We start from the raw sequence: 18,983 nt of genomic DNA on the forward strand, positions 1-18,983 counted from the left end.
TTAAAAATATATATTTAATGCATACAATTGTGTGCGAATATTTGTTATTTGAAGGAAAAACAATCCCAAAGTTGATGCTAACTTCCTGTTAGCATTTGACTGGGATTTTCCCTTCACTTTTCGCATTAGCACTAGGCTAGACATGTTTTAAAAACGAAGCATGTTTCATATTTAAAGATACAGTGGATGTAATTGTTATCATCGTGTGTTTAGTTTTACAGTTAACTCCAACTGCGGTGTCATTAAACAGCTTAAAGGTCGCTTAGGGTCAACAGAATAACCTGAATAACATACGCTACACACTTGCTAGTTGCTAATGCTACGCAAGCAAAATGGTGCATTCAGGGTACTTTCACAGCGTCGGAAACTTCGGTTTTCTTCTATGATAACGTTTTAGGGGGAAATAATCGGCCGATTGTTTTGGCCAATGTTTGAAGGGCAATAATCGACTGATTATAATCGGCTGATTAATCGGTCGGGCCCTACTGTATATCAGACTGCATCTACTGATACATAAATCGATATTGGGACTTATCTTATCACTGTTCCTCAGGGCAGGGTATCGGTACACCACTATTAAAAATAAATATATCACAATGTATCATACTGGTATTTTGGTATTTCTCAGGATATAGGGTCGATATACTTTAGATATCAATATATAATGTGTTATCTAGTACAATACAATATTGACACACCGGTATTGATATTGATATCGGTTTTGCAGCAAGTCTTATGCCTGTGTAAATATCGATTCACAGGCATTAGATATTGATACCGCAAGGCTATAAAATCATTACGCAACCAACAGGTTTTGATATTGTGGAAGGTCGTCTCATGATAGCTCAGGGTACAATATCGATACACCAGCATAACATAGTATTGTGTTGGAATCTGATGTATTTTTGCAAAATATAGATTCTGCCCCGACGATTAATTGGATATTGGCTCCTTTAAAATCTGTAAAAAGCTACTTTTTTTGGCCAATTTTGCAAATATGTTTTTTTTTTTTTACATATTAACAAATTACAGCATAAAACCAAGATAATGACATTCAGACAAATTTACACTCCCCCCAAAAAATCGGCAAATAAGTTATCCAATTTTGCCGTTTTTCTTTTCAAAGGAAAACTAATTGTTAAAACAGGCAAATGTCCTTTTTGTACTTTATATCTTTGTTGTAGTAAGAGTTAAGGGACCCAAAATTAAAATGATTAATTATACCTTCTTTTTTTTTCATCGACCAATTAATCGGTTATCGGAATTTTATCCCGCCAAATATCAGAATCTACTCACAAAATGCATACCATCAGGCCCTACTACTGATAAACACAACATTTTTTGTTTGTTCCAGCGGTGCAATGTATCAATGTACAGTGTAAAATATGAATATATCACTATTTGATCATTCCAACCGGTACAATATCAGTACATCGGCATCAGATATTGATATTGTGACGTATCGTATCGTCTCTCACGGTACAGTATGGTTAAACAAAAAATGTCCCCCTGCAGAGTTTAGTCATGAAGCAAAGTCCAAATAGTTTGTCAGTAGTTGTTTTCGCTGTGCTTCAACTTCGACTCGCTCTAATTAATCATTATTTCAAGTCGTCAACCAATAATTCATCAACAAATCTTTTTTTTTTTTTTTCGTTCCATTTTATAACTTCACTTACCCGGTGACGGAGAAAAGGAAAGCGGGCTGGTGTTGATGTTTTCATTAGGACATTCCGTTTGAATGGATGTCTGCCCTGAAGCCTGGAATGCACCGACAGCGTGTCATGTTGTTCACAAACAATGTTGCAAAATAATAATAATAATAATAATCAACTTTTATCTGTAAAGAAAAAAGAATATATTATGTTTTTCTTCTTTTCTAAAAACCTTTAAATCTGACTTAGGTAACTCTGCTACTCGGCTAACAATTTGTAAAATAGTCCAAAAACGCTTTCCATTATTTCCGCAATGGCCACGTGTCCCAATACTTTTGTCCATATGTTTTACCCTCCAAATACCAAACGCAAAGCGACCTTTCCCCGGTACGGAGACGAGCGGCTCCCAGCAATCAGACGAGCGAGCGTTGACATTTCTATCTGCCTTCTCTCAGACAAACTCTCACGGTGAGGCGCAAATCAGTCAAAACAAGCGGCGCCTGAGTGCCGCGCTGTTGCGGCGCAGCGGGCGCCGACCTTTTCGGGAGGTTTGATTGCGGCTTCCTGCCGTGCCTCGAAAACATCTCGGAACTTTTGGTGTTTGACCTCGCAAGTTAGTGTTAGTGACGCGTTCCAAATTTCCTTGCGACAAGAAAGACCATTAAGACTGTTTTGAGAAAGTTTAGGAGGCACTGCAACATTGGACGAACCCTGAATTCTCTAAACGTCTTATTGGTTTCCTAAACAGTTTTAATGGTCTTTATTATCGCAAGGGCATTTCCTTGCGACAATAAAGACCATTAAGATCATTTAGAGAACCATTAAGACTGTTTTGAGAACGTTAAGGAAATGCTGCCACCTTTAACAATTCTCTAAACAGTCTTAATGATTTCCTAACAGTCTTAATGGTCTTTATTGGTCCTTGCAACAATAAAGACCATTTAAGACTGTGAAGAGAACCATTAAGGCTATTTTGAGAATGTTTAGAAGGCACTGCAACCTTGAACAAACCCTGAATTCTCTAAACCATCTTAATGGTTCTCTGAACAGTCTTAATGGTCTTTCTTGGTCCTTGCAACAATAAAGACCATTTAAGACTGTCACATCGTTTCCTAAATGTTCTCAAAACAGTCTTAAATGGTCTTTATTGTTGCAAGGACCAAGAAAGAAAATTCAGACTGTTTAGAAAACCATTAAGACTGTTTTGAGAACATTTAGGAAACGCTGCGACCTTGAACGAACCCTGACGTAATATCAACATTCGCTAGCATCGCAAACTACTATTAATCAATTATCGGTATTTTATTCTGCCAAATATCGGAATCGGCATCAGCTTCCAAAATTCCGTATCATTCGGGCCCGAGTAAAAAGCAAACAAAGTTTGATGTGCGCGTCAGAAATAGGAAGGCCAGCAAAGAGACGACTCAATTAACGGACGCGTTCAAAACGGCGGAAAGATCGGACGCCTCCTCCCGGTGCATCCGAGGATGCGTCTCATCAGCTTTGGTAGGGGGGGCGGATCGTCGTATTCGGGTCATCGGAGGAGAAGCGAGGCGGCCGAGGCGAGCGAGGATAGCAAGTCATGCGTTCCCCGCTTCCTCTGTTTCCGCTCGGTTGGCGGGTACGACGCTACCCCTCCGCCACTGGACGATAAACGGCCTGACTCAACTGCGCCGACAAAAACGCCAACCACGTGCTCACGCACATTATCGTATTAGTTAAGGAGAAATGACCAAAATAACTAAATGGAGGGGAAAAGATTTTTAAAAATTTAAATAAATGCATGCAAATTTTAATACAATTAAATATTTATTTATAAAATTAAGTTGCGTGAGAATTTTGATGTGGTTGCCAACTTCCAACAAGGCGTGACCCAGATGGCCTCACTGCTAATGATCCCACTTCTGACACTACTAGTCATGGATATTGTGAAAGCCAACCCTTGTTTGAACTTGGGGCTAAGAAACGAGCCATCCATCTTCTGACACCATTTTCACGACGATTGAAGATTCAGGTTTTTGTGAGTTGAGGGTATGCAAAAAATGGTATCAGAAGTGGGATTGTGGTGTACCTTGTTCTAACTTGGGGATTTTTTTCACAAAAGTTCAACCTAAACCTGAGAAAATCTGGGATGAAGGTACTAAAAGAAAAAATCTGAACTGTGAGGTGTTCATTTTCCAAACGCCAATGATGGCCCCACTGCTGTAGATCCCTCTTCTGATACCACCTGTCACAAAAGTTTAGTGAACAAGTTTTTGCCGGTTTAAAAAAAAACCCGTAACCATGCCGCCAAAAAGCCACATCGCCAGATTCCAAACTGCAAGCCATGCTTGTGGTCCCACTTCTGACACCAGTTGTCATGAATGTTGGATAAACCCAACTTTTTGAAGTTGGTTGAAATGTACAGATTTGTTGACCATGCTACCAAAGAGCCTGGTAGCCTGCTTTCAAATGGGTACACCATGGATGACCTTGTAACTGATAATCCCGCTTCTGTCACCAGTTGTCATGAACGTTAGTTAAATTTAACCTGCATTTTAACCAATTGGGATGAAACATACTGATTTATTGACCATGCCACTTACAAGCAAAGTCACAAGCTTCCAAAATGGGTATACCGTGGATGACTTCACAACTGTTGATCCCACTTCTGACACTGTTAGCCATGGATGATAGGTAAACACAACCTCATTTGAACCTGGCTCTATTGGGTTGAAATATTAACATTTATTGAGCTAAGCATGCCATAGATGGCCCAGTCGCTAATGATCCCACTTCTGACACCATTCACCAACTTTAATGTCACCTAGGAGTTGTTTCGTTTATTAGCATGGAGCAACGTGGAGGCACACGGGTTCATTCAAAGTTGCGTTGGTGTGTAATGTGACATCATCGTACGTAAATAGTGACTCGCAGCTACTACTATGTGTCACCGCACACCCGTGTCATGTCACATCCACAACCACTACATCGATTTCATCCCGGTTGAGCTTAGCTGAGACGGCAGCTCGTCTCCGTGTGTGTGTGTGCGTGCGTGCGTATGTGACGCCCATCAATGTGAGTCCCACTCGAGGGGAGGCTGTCATGCTGCAAACATGCCACCGTTTTCTTTTTTCTTTTTCGTTCAGATGCTCATGCGGTCAGTCGAGCGCACTAGCAGCTGCGCACGTGAGCGCGGGAGCATCTGGCCAACATGCCAAGCACACGCGTGTGTGTAGGAAGGGTTGAACTTGCGTCAAAGGCCGATTCCATTCTCTCTCCATAGTAACGGATTCTATGGTAACAGTTCCGACCTTGTTCGGAGGTGTTTGTTTTACAGCGGGCAACCTCGTAAAGCAGAGGAGGGATATGTAACACGCACACGCACGCTATTAAAAGTGTAGTGGTTTAGAGTGGCAAATTGTTGTGTTTACGCCGTCGTAGGACTCTCAAAATGTAGCATTTTGCTCTTCTTTTTTTTTTATACCACATATGGCCTCTCTGCTTGTGGTCCCACTTCTGACACCAGGCGCTATGAAAGTTGAGTACCCTCAAAACCACCTCACCACTAGTCTAGTAAGCCTGAATATTGACCATTGAACAAATGCCTGCTTCCAACCTGGCTTGTTGTGCCACTTCTGACACCATTTGGTCACAGATGTTGAGTAATTACGACGGATGTTTCAATCTGAGTCTCGTAAACAACCTGTAGATTGAACATGCCACCAAGGATTCAGGCGATTTGTTATGGTAACCTGCTTGCGCCTCATTTTTTGTGATCCCATTTTCTGACGCCATTTGTCACATTTATTTCCCCCAAATCTGATTTGATTGCAAGTTAGATGAGTTGACCTGTTGATTAAACACGGTAACAAATATACAGAATATTCGTAGTACTTGGCTTCTCCTGATTGTCATCCCGCTTCTGACACCATTAATCACAAAAGTTTAGTACACCCAAATGAGCAGAGGTCTGTTGGGTTGAAAAATTTGTAGATTGGCCATGCTGCCAAAAAGCCAGGTTGCTAGAGTCCAACTGGGCATACCATGGACAGTTTGTATTCCCACTTCTGACACCACTTGACAAGGATGTTGTGTAAACTACTCAACTCACATTTAAATCCAAATCGATTGGGTTGGAAAAACCTGTAGATTGACCATGCCATTAAAGATCCATGTTACTTGTTGCGGTAGCCACTTTTGTCTCTACTGCCGTGATCCCACTTCTGACACTTTTATCACAAAAGTTTAGTGTCCTTACATTGGATTTTTATCACAAGTCTGCTGGGTGGTACAGTGACCAAGTATCTTCCAACTTGGTGCACCACTGCCTGTGGTCCCACTTCTGACACCATGTTGACTTTGAGTTAAAGCAACCTGCATTTGAACCCGGCTTTGGAGGTTTTATACCACATGGACCACAAAAACTAAAGAAATTATCAACCAATCTTCCTCTCCTTCAAGTCTGTACTTTCCGAAAGTCTCTTTTTTTTTGGAAAATTGAGAGCATCAGCAAACGTGCCGGTTTATGCCGAGCGGCGTTGCCTTTTCCCTTCCCGCATTCCAATTCCGCGTGGATGGAAACCGGCGACGTCAAATTGTCAGAGATAACGTCGCAGCCGAAATCCCCGAGTGGCTGTTTGCTTTGTGGTTGTACAAGCGGCGTAAAGCTGAATAAAATTTAGCGGCGTGCTAGCGTGTCCCGGCCTGGCTTACATATTCCATATTTCTTTTACCAACCAACCCCCCCCCCCCCTCGATTTTGTTCCGTAAGCCGGTTAGCACGCAGCTTAGCGAGCGGGCTGATATTACAGTCTGCTGGCGTTTAGAGCAACTTGATTAGTTTTTCTACTTTCCTTGTGCATCCATCCATCCATTCATGTCGTTTTGCACCTCTCACTTCTGCTTCTCCTCAACCGCGTCAGACAGTTTGCCACATTTCTATTCACGTCACAGATGATTTTTTTTTTTTTGCTTCTGTCTGCCTCGTCTGTTTTATTTCTTTACTTTTGTACACTTTTAGCCTTTTAGCTCCTCGGCTCTAATGCCGAACGAGTCCTAAGACGAGAGGATAAGCTCCGGGCCTGACACCAGCGAGCCGTGTTCGGCGCTTTGAGCGCCGCAATGCTAATTTTATGTTTGAGCAGAGAAGAATTCCGTCAGAAAATACTGGACGGACGCACAGCTCGCTCGTCAGAATATAATATGGATCGGAATCAATGTTGACTTCATTATTTATTAGGGTAATATTATCAATATTTAAAAATATCTATTTGGCAAGCTAGAGGAATATTAGGTTCAATAGTTTAATCTACTTGCCCGCAAGGTTGTGTTATTTTTATATTTCTCATTTAATAATATTTAATTGTATTTTGGGGTGTTTTTCTTTATTTAAAAAAAGAAGATTTTTTTTTTTTAATTAGTTCTTGTTGTATGTATTTATTTTCACCTTTTCATTCTATTCAGCTAACAAAAAAATCCCTAGTGGGAAATATTTTTTTGTGTGTTTGTTAAATAATAATAATTAAAATATAGTGTTGTTTAGAAATATATTATATATTATATATTATAAATATAATTAATATTTTGTCCAGAATTCATTTGATAACTTAATTATTATTATTTTTTAATTAATACCTTTAAAAAAGAAAAAAATTTCACTTGCCGTCGACTGAAGATGACATCACCTGTGCTGAGGAAGTAGCTAACGACCAATCATGGCTCAACTGTTTTCTGGGTCTGGTCAGAAAACTGAGCCATGATTGGTCGTTACCTACTTCCCTTTACTTCACTTTTCAATGTTTTTAAAGTCTTCTGTCAATGTGCGTTCTTTTCGTTCATTTTTTTCCGATCTTTTTATTTTCTCCGCTTTGCTCTGACTATTGTGTTTGTAAATGCTTTTGGGAGTTGTGTCTTTGACATCGAGTTTTCCTTGTGTACGAAATGTGCTATTTAAATAAAGCTGCCTTACCTCGCCTTGCCTTTTTAGCTGATGTTACGTAACATTGCCATTGTTTTTCGTCACGGTACGGGAAACACCCTACCTACCGCACAAAAGGCCCAGAGATCATCAACGGTCTTTTATGTGTTTTTCCCCTTCATTGCCTTTCTTCCCCGAACCCTGATCATTTTACATCTGGCCCGAAAACCCACAATAGATGCTGACAAAAGCCATACAAATTCACACAAGAGCTGCCATATACAGTAGGACACTCTGACCTTTTCCGAAACTTTCCTTGCCTTGAGAAACAACAGGTCTTCATTTACTGTAAACGGACAACCGAGCTTGCCTTTTCTGTAGCGGTACAATTCATGTGGTCACTCCTCTCACTTGTTTTTACGATAGAAACAAACAGAACCACTAGAAATAATCATTGGTAAAGTTTTGCAGTACAGCACTGAAAGTCTGTCACGGTTCAAATGGTCTCAATTGAGTTGAATCCCGGAAATCGTTTTTGTGGAAGAAACTGTTGAAGTAAGCGGTATGTCAACAGGATCAAAAGGAATTCATCACAATTTTTGACCTTGTCAGTTTTCACAAGTGGGAACATTTTGGTCAGGGGAATGGCGGCAGATTTTTTTCTGACAAAGTCCCATCAACGTCACTTTTTTAGCTCTCGTGGTACTTATGTGCTTCTCTGTGTGCTTTAGATTGATTTATTTATCATTATTATTCTTAATCTTATGTGGATTATTCCTTAGTCAGTCTGCTTAGAAAAGTAGCAGTTTGTCAATTTCAACATGACATGTCTACATTGTCTACATCAAGAATGTCCAAATATGGACGTACATATACGTACGTTTGTTTACAAGGTAAACCTATTTTGGAATGGTTTAGCACTTGGAAACACTTATCCAAGTGTAGAGAAAAGGAGTAGCACTTTGGTTTTATTTAGCATTAGAAAATGCACATCTGCGTATTTATATACAAATGTAAGACTTTTTTTGGAATAGTCTAGCACTGGAAATGCATATGTGTGGGATGTTACGGAATAGTTTAGCACCAGAAGCGCATGTTCACAGTGTGTATATGTACAAAGTAGTTCTACAAAATGTATATCTATGCATAACCATGGAAAATACATTCTGCCATTCTGGAATGGTTTAGCACCAGAAATGCATGTTCATATACCGCAAAATTCATATCTACAGTATTTGTAGTCACAGAATAGACTGGATATTTTTGTAATGGTTTAGCACCGTAAAATGCATATTAAAGGACGTTTGTCTCAAATTGTCTTTTTAAAGCACTTTAAAACATGATAGGATAGTCTAGCTCCTGAAAATGCTAACTGGGAAAGCTTATGTGCAAATTTAAACATTTTGGAATGGTTTAGCACTGGAAATGCTCATCCATATGTTTTTTTTGTTTTTGTTTTTAATGTTCTGTATGTGGGTTGAAGATTTGAATGGAGTAGTGCATGACTAATCTCTTTTGACATTTTCTTGCAGATCTTCTTATCAAACTGGCAAAAGACAAATTTGGAGCCCTCCAGACCGACTATCAGAAGGTGAGTGGATGACTTTCCAAGCTGTAAATACTTCAGAAATCACATATTGAATGACATGCCAGTTTTCCCTCACTGTACATCCCCCCAAAAAAGAAGTTTGTTTGTCTGTATGCATGCTGCATTTCTCTTTGTTTTTTAAATTATTTTCTCTTTGGTTGGTATTGGTGTTTTTGTTTGCTCTTTCTTTGACACTTGTGTTTTAATGCTTTGTCTTCTGCATGCATCTTCTTCTTCTTCTTCTTCTTCTTCATCATGTGAAACCATCTGATATCTCCTTCAGCCAGAGAACATAGTGCTGAGCCTGCAGGTAACGTCTAAAAAGTCCCAAACAAATGTCACCACTCCTCACGAGAAAAGCACTCTCCCCCTTTTTTTTTTTTGTTTACATCATTATCCATAAAATGTATGACTTTGCTTTCATCCCTTTTCGCATATATGTTCGATTTCCTATCACACGGGATGTTGGTCATATAACCTATATTAACTGCACAGGCACTGTTTGAAGAAACTGTCATTCTTGTGTAAAGAGGAGGTACTCTTTGTTGACTAATGTCTAACACAATGACGATTTACAGTACACCTCATGCTTTTCATGTTTTCAGCATTTAAAATCGTTATATATGCTATATAACATTTGACATTTAGGCTAGACCATCCAAAAATATCCACCTGCCCCGTGTACATAAAAAACATACTGGTGTTAATTTTCTGGTCCTAAAGCATTCCAGAATGTCCACATTTGCAAGCAAACACACGGATAAGCGTTTTCTGGGGTTAAAGCATTCCAGAATATCTATCTTTGCATCTAAATGTTAACGAATACACACACGCACGCACGCACGCACATACACATACTCACCCACATACAAAAAAAAAAAGAGCAATGATGATGACATTACCGAATGAACAATACTGAGCTCTTTTTAGAAAAAAATAAAAATAAAAAATAAAATAAAAATTCTGGATGTGCATTTCTGGTGCTAAGCCATTCCAGAAATGTCAGATTTTTGCTCATAAATACATATTTAGTATATGCATTGTTTGGTAATAAACATTCATAAATTTCCAAATTTACGCGTAAACACATATGGATTGGATATCCAATTTACTGGTGCCAAACCATTCCATAATATCAACCTTTGCACATCAACGTTTCAACTGTAGATATGCATTTGCAGTGCTAAACCATTCCGGAAATGTCCAAATTTGTGCATTAATACATTCTGTGTTGATAAGCATTAGTTTTAGAGATAAACCATTCTTAAATGTTGAAGTTATTTTTTTGTGCTAAACTATTCCAAAACGTCTCAAAGTGTAGTATAATCTAGCATGTGTTCTCTCCAAGCACGAAGCTGGAACCCTCCGCCCGCCCCAGGACGCCCCGGCGGGTGTTTTGGTGATTTTTAACATCTTAACTACAGCGACACGCCGCCACCTCATCGTTGCGGAAGGTCACATTCTTCCTTCGGGCTCTCGCCAAAACAAAGCGATCGTCCAAAAATAGTACGAGCTGTAAGGCATGGAGGGTAAAAAAAAAATATATTGTTATTATGACAAGTTGAGACAGTGGGGAGAAATGCAGATTTTGTACGATGATTTAGAATAAAATCCATTCCATGAAACTGGGATTTTAGGGGGTTTATTATATATTTTTTAATTTATTTTAAGCCTTGGATACTGATTTAAGTCCAACTTACTCTGCAGTAGCTCAGCTGGAAGTCCATCCTTTCATCAAAAATTCTGTCTTCCCGCCTTCGTTAGTGATGCGGCAGCACCACAGGGATACACGCATTGATCTGCGAGGCGTGTGCCATCAATAATGTGCTTTCCTTGACATTGATCATATTTAATAACACCGCGGAATGGTTCATTATTAGGCTTTTGTTACAGTTTCAGAACATTTTTGACTGTGTGTTGTGTACACTAATCCCATTTGTACACACACTAGAGAGCGTTAGATTAATTTATCAACGCATTCTCATGCTGCCCTCTCACTTTTCTTTTATCTACTTCGTCCCACTTTTTGTTCCTCACTTGCACGCAAACACAACTGGATATTCATTTTCTAAGGATAAACCATCCTGACATCTAAGTACTACATCTGGATATGCATTTTTTTTGGTGCTAAACCATTCCAGAATGTCTACACTTGTATATAAACTGATTTTATTTTCTATTTTATGGTAATACACCTTTCCAAACTGTCCATATTTTCACATAAACATTTATGGGTACGCATTTACTAATGCAAGACCTTTCAAAAATGTCCACGTTCACACATAAATGCTGCATTTCTGATGATAAACATTCCAGAATATCTACGCTTAAATATGAACACATTTGGATTTGCATTTTATGGTGCTAAAACATTCCAAAAATGTCAATTTTTGCACATAAACAAATATGGATACACACATTTTCGGGTGCTAAACCATTCCAAACTGTCCAGATTAGCACAAAAGCATTTCTGGATAATATGCATTTTTTTTGTGCTAGACCAGTTCAAATTCACTACTCTAATATTTAATTTTGTACTGTATTTTTTAGTACTTAACCATGTACCAATGAATGTTATGGACCATTCCAAATGTCTGCACTAGACGCATTTGGATTTACTTTTAATGTGCTAAACCATTCTAAATTGTGCTTATTGATGCTCTAAAATGTCTATTTTTGCACATAGACAAATTAATATGCATTTTTGAGAGCTAAACCATTCCAAAATGTACATATTTGCTCGTTCATTTATGGATATGTTGTTGTTGTTTTTGCTGGTGCTAGACCATTCCAAAATGTCTGCACTAAAAACACAAATGGACATTTGTGGTGATAATAAGCAATTACAGAATATATTTACGGCTATGTTTTGCTGGTGCTTAACCAATCCAAAATGTCCATGTAGTGTATGTATATGCAACGATAGGTGCTAAACCATTCCAAAAATAATCCTACACATCAAAAACTCTGTATTTTTTTTTTAATGCTAAACCACTCTTCTTATAACGGCAACACCTAACGCATATCTCTCTTTCCTTCCCCAGGCGGTCTACTACGAGGTGGGCTTCCTGGTGTGCGCGGCAGTGGGTGTCCTGTTCACCGTCCTGGTTCCCATGGTGGGTCTCTTCTTTTGCCTGTGCCGCTGCTGCGACAACTGCGGTGGCGAGATGCACCAGCGGCAGAGGAAGAACGCCGACTGTCGGCGAGGCCTACTGGGGACGCTACTCTTCTCCACTTCGCTGGTCGTCACGTGAGTGTGCCGTGCATATGACGGAAAAATAACACACGGGTACAAACCAACACGTACAAAGAATGGTTTCTAGGCACATATGTTAAGTAGCATGTTTTTCATGGCTATTTATAATGGTATTTAATGAAACTAAACCATACCGCATCTACAAATTTACATAGCTTGAATATCATTTTTTGGTGCTAAACACATAGGCATGTGCATTTTCTGGTTCTAAACTTTTACAAAATGGCCACCAATGTTTACAGTAAATGCGTATGAGCAGAGGTGGGTATGTTTGCTTGCAAGTCAACAGAGGTGGAAAATCCAGGTTTAGAAAGTAAAATCCCTGCCACAGTTTGGATTTAGCCCCAGGTGCTAGCTAGCTAGCTAGCTAACTCCCATGGTGCTCATTTACCTGCTAGGGAGCTAGCTAGCTAGTTAGCATCAGGGGCTAAAGACAAACTGTGGCAGGGATTTTACTTTCTGGACCTGACACCTCTGCAAGTAAAAAAAAAGAAGAAAGGCTAACGACTGCTTGTATCTCAAAAAACTTGTGACTTGCATCACAAGGTACCACTGTATATGCATTTTCACGTGCTAAACTATTCTAAAATGTACATATTTGTCGATGAAGGTAAGCATATGCATTTTCTGACGCAAGCGCATCCATCTAGCTCTCGCTGTTTCTGTTTTTATCTGGTTCTAACTTGATTCAAAGTGTACCTGGAGAGAAAACATAAATTTTCTAAAAGTCAAGTGGGGATGATTTAAAAAAAAAAAAAAAGAAGGAAAAAAAAGTGCCATGAGGTTTGTTTTCATCCTCATTTCACTCTAGCTTCTGTTCCGGTCGCTGGGGAGATTTAATAAGTAACGACGCTCCCCGGTGTCTGCTGGTCGTGCTTTGGAATTTCCAATAAGTGAGACTCTCTCCAACCATGGAAGAAAGTCAGCCCTCGTCAAAGTAAATACACCCCTGCTGCATCGCCATGGCAACGCTTTTCTTTCCCGCTTACGCAAACGCACCTGAACATGTTGCTAGTGTGTGTGGATGTGAAACAAGTTTTTCAAGTTCCAATCTGTCATTTCTTTTCTTCTTTTTTTTGTGAGTTGCAAGCGAGATTCAGATACGCCAGCACTCAAGTATAGTGACTCCATCTCGAGGCATCATCCACTAGCCTAGGCCACGCCCCTTAAAGGCATTCATCCAGCACACAAATAAATAGTACAGTAGTTTACGTCTTCTTTACATTCATTATACAACACAGTGCTATTTTTTCTTGATTAAAAACGCAACAAAATTTGGTGGTGCTTTTGAGTGGCTAGAATAGATCAATTGAGTGAATTGAGTTATGAGCTTGGTCACGGAATGATTTGAACTCATAAGCCAAGGCATCACTGTAATGTGACTCTCGATGGTGTTTGTGTGTGCACTCTGGTGGTCTGTGGTAGTTTAGGACCAGAAACTACATGTCCATAGGCCCATGCTGTTTTCGTATTTGTTGTTTTTAATGATGATAGACATTTTAGAATGGTTTAGCACCAAAAACTACACATCCATATTTTCATATTTTGTTGTTTTAACTTTTTTTTTCTTTTTTTAAATGAGAATAGACATTTTAAAATGGTTTAGCACCATAAAATGCACAATAGTGGACATTTTGGAATGGTTTAGCACCAAAAACTACATATCCATATAAAATACATAATTAATAGGATGTATATTTTGGAATGGATTAGCACCAGAAAATGTGTATCCATGTGGATTTGTTTGCACATTTTGTACTGCTTTTTATATAGAATGGTCTAGCACCAAGAATACATTATATGGAATGAATACGGATTTCCTGGTGCTAAACCATTCCAAAAAATGCATAAACTGAATGTTGTGCTAATGCACGACCCAATTTCTGCATGCTAATTAGCCACTTGTAGCTTGTAGCCTTACCGCTAACATAATGGGCAACAACAACATAACATGATCTGACTTAGTTGTGCGTATGCTGGCTTATAATGAATATCTACATATTTAGAAGGCAACTAACCATGTATGAAAAAAATACAAATTATTATTAAGAAATTCAAACTAACGAACTGTAATGAAATCAACGTTATTGTTATTTTTGCGAGCGCGTCAAAAGACAACTTGTCTCATGTTGTTACCCAGCATGCATTTCCGTGCTCTATTTTAGTCGTGGGCTGTCTAACACCATTAGCGCAAAAGGTCGCAACATGACGAGCTAAGCAAACCCCCCGCCGCACCAATCCTACGGGGGTCTAATTAATGATAATGTCGACGCCACCCGCCCACCCTCAAATCCATTAAATGCCGCAATTGAACACCGTAGTAATCCAAGACTAAACTACAACATCGCTCCTATTATTATCATTTTAATATCACCCAAGGTGGAAGCATTCCCTGCTCATGAATTTAAACTAGAAAAAGACGTGAATAATGAGGACTGAATTAAAATGTAGGGAAAAACGAGCACATTTCTATGAAATAAAATGCTAGCATGGCAGAGGAATGTTGGTCTGAGCGTGCACACGGACAAGCATCTTCCAGTGACTCATACCGCGATAAGTTGACTAACAGGAGGCGGTGAAATCCACTAAACGACGCCCGCGAGGGGCCAAGCGTAGGTAGGAAATAGTCGCAGAGAAGAAAATATAAAGGAACGAGAGATGGCAGTGCGAAAAAAAAGGGAGCGAGGTCAGAGGGGGTGGCACAGGGGAGCCCAGACCTCCGCCAAGGCTCAGCCATTCACCAAAAGCATCCATCGTTTGTGCTTAGCATGCATATCGTTAGCATGAACATTTCTGGAAAACAAGAAATAAAATGTTTTTAGCAGCACATAGATTTTTTTTGATTTTTTTTTACGTAAAATGAACCTTGAAATAACACAATTAATCATAATAAAAACAATAATCATCCATCTACTATTAACCATCCAGTAGGTGACGGCTCAACGGTGATCTTTCATCTCTTTGGACTGGGAGGATTTCTATGTCTATAAATAGCTCCACTATAGAATATACTCACCATTGATCCCTCTTTTCTTTCTTGAGTGTGCGATTAAGAGAAGCCCGGAACAAAAAAAGCTGCTTTGACTTGTGCGCTCTCTTCCATCTCTGACTCCAACAATCCTTTTCTTTGGGGATTACTTTTTCTATTTTTTCCTGGCCGCTTCAAAGCAACTGACTGCGCTTGTTTTTAAAGACGAAAACTTGTTTAAGGTACCCCGGGTCAAACTAAGTATGCTTTCCTTACTTTTGGTACGACACAAGTCACAGGTACGAGTAATGGTTACGTCACTCTTGATTGGTCAATCTACATGTCAGACATTTTATTGAATGAAATAAAAACTAACTCAAACGAAAAATTCTAAACTCTTATAGCTCTGGTGTAGCGCCAGTTTTTGGTCAATGGCTTTCACTGGTAAGAGTGATGGGACTTCTAAACAGGACACAATTTGAACTTAATTGCTTCCAATTAACTCCCCCCCCCCCCCTCCTCCTCGGAGAGCAGAGAGGGGAGGGTTGAGCAGTTACACACAGAGGAGGAGGAGGAGGAGGGCGGGCGCGCGCAAGACGAATGAGTAAGACAGTGTGCATTGTCCTTACAAAAACAACAGTGCCTGTGGGTACTAGTTAGCCCCACTACAACATGAGTAGCACATGGGCCATCTCTAAAAATAGCTCAGCAGTGATGGGAAACTGTGACATACTAAGGGGAATTGAAATTTTAAAAGAATGTTAAAATTTATTTGTTTATTTAACTTTAAAATAAACAAAATATTCAATATTTTGTTAAAAAATAAAATGGCGGGAAAAAAGTTTTTTTTAGCACAATATTTTAAAAAGTAAATTTTTAGTGCTAAGTTTAACACAGTGATTCCGCGATATTTTTTTAAATCATACAATCGGAATCTAGTATCTAGTACATGTCAATTCTTACATGTAGTTTTTGGTCTCTTATTTTCATGGTTGGGAGGATTCGTTTAAAAATGTAATCCCATCCAGTTAATAGTTACCTGTTAAAAAAAAAACGTAAGTAATTTAACCTAAATGGCTTAATATTAAGGAAATGTAACTTGATTACTTTTAATTACTTTTGGATTACTCCAATAACAAATACACTAAAACATTAAATCAAAATAAAATACTAAATCAATAGTCCAACGTGATTTTCCAGGTTCCTCCTGATTCACCTACCAACTATGATGTTGTACTTCCCTTAATATGAAGCCCTTCCTCCATTCACTTCCTTCAGAGGGAAATGCGAGCCCGTTGACCATGATGGTATCTTCTCAAACGGGCGATTCATTGTTGAAAACGTCTCTTTGTGAGAGGCAGCCATAAGCCTTGGCAGAGGTCTGCGCTGTCCGTGTGGCTGCACTTGTTATCGCGTTGTTGTGTGGAGACGATGATGGAACTTCAACTTGCATTCTCGTGGAAGCAGGGAGGGGAGCCCGATGGGTGAATGCGGGCCATTGTTAGCGTCGCTACGAGCTATGGAACCGGCAGACCGTGTCAACCCCCGATAGTGGCCTACATTCACGCTAGTTTGATGCCCTTCTTCTTTCTCTTCATTTGTTCAAACTGGCCGAGTTTCACGTGTGTTGGCTCGGATCCAAACGGGAATTACAGTAGCTGCTCGGAAATTGAGTGGAGGCGAATGTTGCACCCTCTAGTAGACGGTTTCAAAAGGATAAGGTCGTCCGTGAAGGCTGTTTCATGCAGGGGCCCTGCAAAATCACCTTTGATGTATTCATTGATTTTTTTTAATTTTTTTATAAATAGGATGATTTAGTAATTTCACGACTCATTTATTTCTTATTCCCTAAGTCTAGACATTTTGATTGGCAGTTTGAGAAGTAGTTAAATTATAAATTAGTTAATGAATAAAGGGTGCGCTGACTCCAAAATTTACTAATATTATATAAAATACAGTAACTTCAATATAAATTATTTATTAAACTGTCTATGTATCAATTATTTAAAGTCTGAATTCTTTTTTATTTTGTTGTGAGCAATTTTTCAAAATTGACTTCATAACCATTTTAGAATATTTATTTTTTTCTATGTATTAAATACATAAATTGTGAATTATTTTTTATTTTGTTGTGAGGAATTTTTCAAAATTTACTTCATAACCATTTTAGAATATTCTTTTTTTAATATATATATATATATATATATATATATATATATATATATATATATATATATATATATATATATAATTTTGTTTCCTATGACTGATTTATTAATTTGGAGAGTCATTTATTTGATTTATTTCATACATTATTTAACAGCCATTAATAGTCTTTAAATAAGATTAGGGGGGGGGGGGTGCTGTGCCGCCATCTTGTGGCATCTATTGGCAATTACAAGCCTTTTCGAGAGGGAAGTTGCCACTTAGAACTGCTGAGCTTTATTTAGGGTAAATCTGGCACTTCAAATGCTGACTCTCATTTAACATGAATTGAAATTTGTTGAAACAGCCACATTTGAACAGGGGTGTGTAGACTTTTTATATCTGTTTTAGCTGGACTGGAAGGCAGACACATACTTTTGTTTTCTTTCTTACACACTGACAACAGTGATTCATTAATGAGTTTACAAAGGCACTTGTTTTGTTTTCAGCATCTCACCTTCACTAAATGTCGACATCTGCAGGATTATACAGGTTAGATTAACGGGATTATAAACACAAAAGGTGGGGATTTTCCTGCAGGGTTTTTTCATCTCAGGACTGGAAAAGATTCAATGCACGCATTAGTGCAGAAAAAAAAAGGCCCGCACCTCGCTTTGCATGTTGTGTACACCTTCAGAGAGAAAAACAAAATGGCGTTTACATCATTCATGAAGATTCGAGATGATCAAAGTTGCGCGTTTGCAACTCGCGCGCTCGAAAATGAGCACACACACCCACACGTGCGCGTTTCATATATAAATATATATCTCGTCCTAGCTGTGAGCTGCTGCGCTGACAATTCTGCCGGGATTGAGGGGTGAGTCATGGAAGCGGCTTAATATTATGTGCCGCCGTCGCCTTGATCTCGCTGGGGCTAATTAAGCCTGAGACGAGCCTCTCGGGTCTGCCTGATGAGGGCGAAGGGACGGCAAGGTTCATTTGAATATGTTGACGAAACCCACGCCGTTTTGCCTTTTGGTTCGGGGGAAATAGTTTGGTGATTTAAAAATGCTGATTCAACATCTGACATGTTGTCATTGTCACCCAAGATAACAGGAAGTGTGTCTGTGGCTTTGGCAGGATCGGCGTGTTGTGCGCGTACGCCGCCAACCAGAACCTGAGCGCTCAGGTCAAGAACATCCGACGTCTGGTCAACAGCAACATGAGGGACCTGCACGCCTTCGCCAACGACACGCCAATGGTAGGATGACGAGTTTGCTCGTTTTTCACGCTTTCACGGAAAAATCCTCAAAAGTGATCGACACATTTTGACTTAAGGCTCCGCCTACATTACATGGCGGAAACCAAAAAGCTTGGCAATTTTACGGCTCCCATACTGCTTCTTAGTGGGGCTCATTTGTGAACGTACAAGCCCTGGAAATTGCCAAAGTCTCCTATTAGTGGTTTCTACATCA

General features: G+C 39.3%; 1 protein-coding gene across 13 annotated transcripts in view; it reads left to right on the forward strand.

Moving 5' to 3' along the window:
• prom1a (prominin 1a) overlaps positions 1 to 18,983 on the forward strand; it is a 47,745-nt gene that overhangs the window by 4,319 nt on the left and 24,443 nt on the right. For 9 of the 13 annotated variants that reach the window (XM_086084403.1, XM_086084404.1, XM_086084409.1 and 6 more), the window contains exons 2-5: positions 9,084 to 9,142; positions 9,423 to 9,449; positions 12,184 to 12,389; positions 18,649 to 18,769. In XM_086084403.1, the coding sequence (XP_085940529.1) occupies positions 9,084 to 9,142; positions 9,423 to 9,449; positions 12,184 to 12,389; positions 18,649 to 18,769 (413 nt within the window). The remainder of the gene's footprint in view (positions 1 to 9,083; positions 9,143 to 9,422; positions 9,450 to 12,183; positions 12,390 to 18,648; positions 18,770 to 18,983) is intronic. The other 4 variants (XM_086084407.1, XM_086084408.1, XM_086084411.1 and 1 more) reach the window with 1 other exon arrangement.

This window comes from Leptonotus elevatus, chromosome 9, assembly GCF_054856555.1.
Source record: "Leptonotus elevatus isolate MCC_2025b chromosome 9, RoL_Lele_1.0, whole genome shotgun sequence".
Lineage (NCBI taxonomy): Eukaryota > Metazoa > Chordata > Actinopteri > Syngnathiformes > Syngnathidae > Leptonotus > Leptonotus elevatus.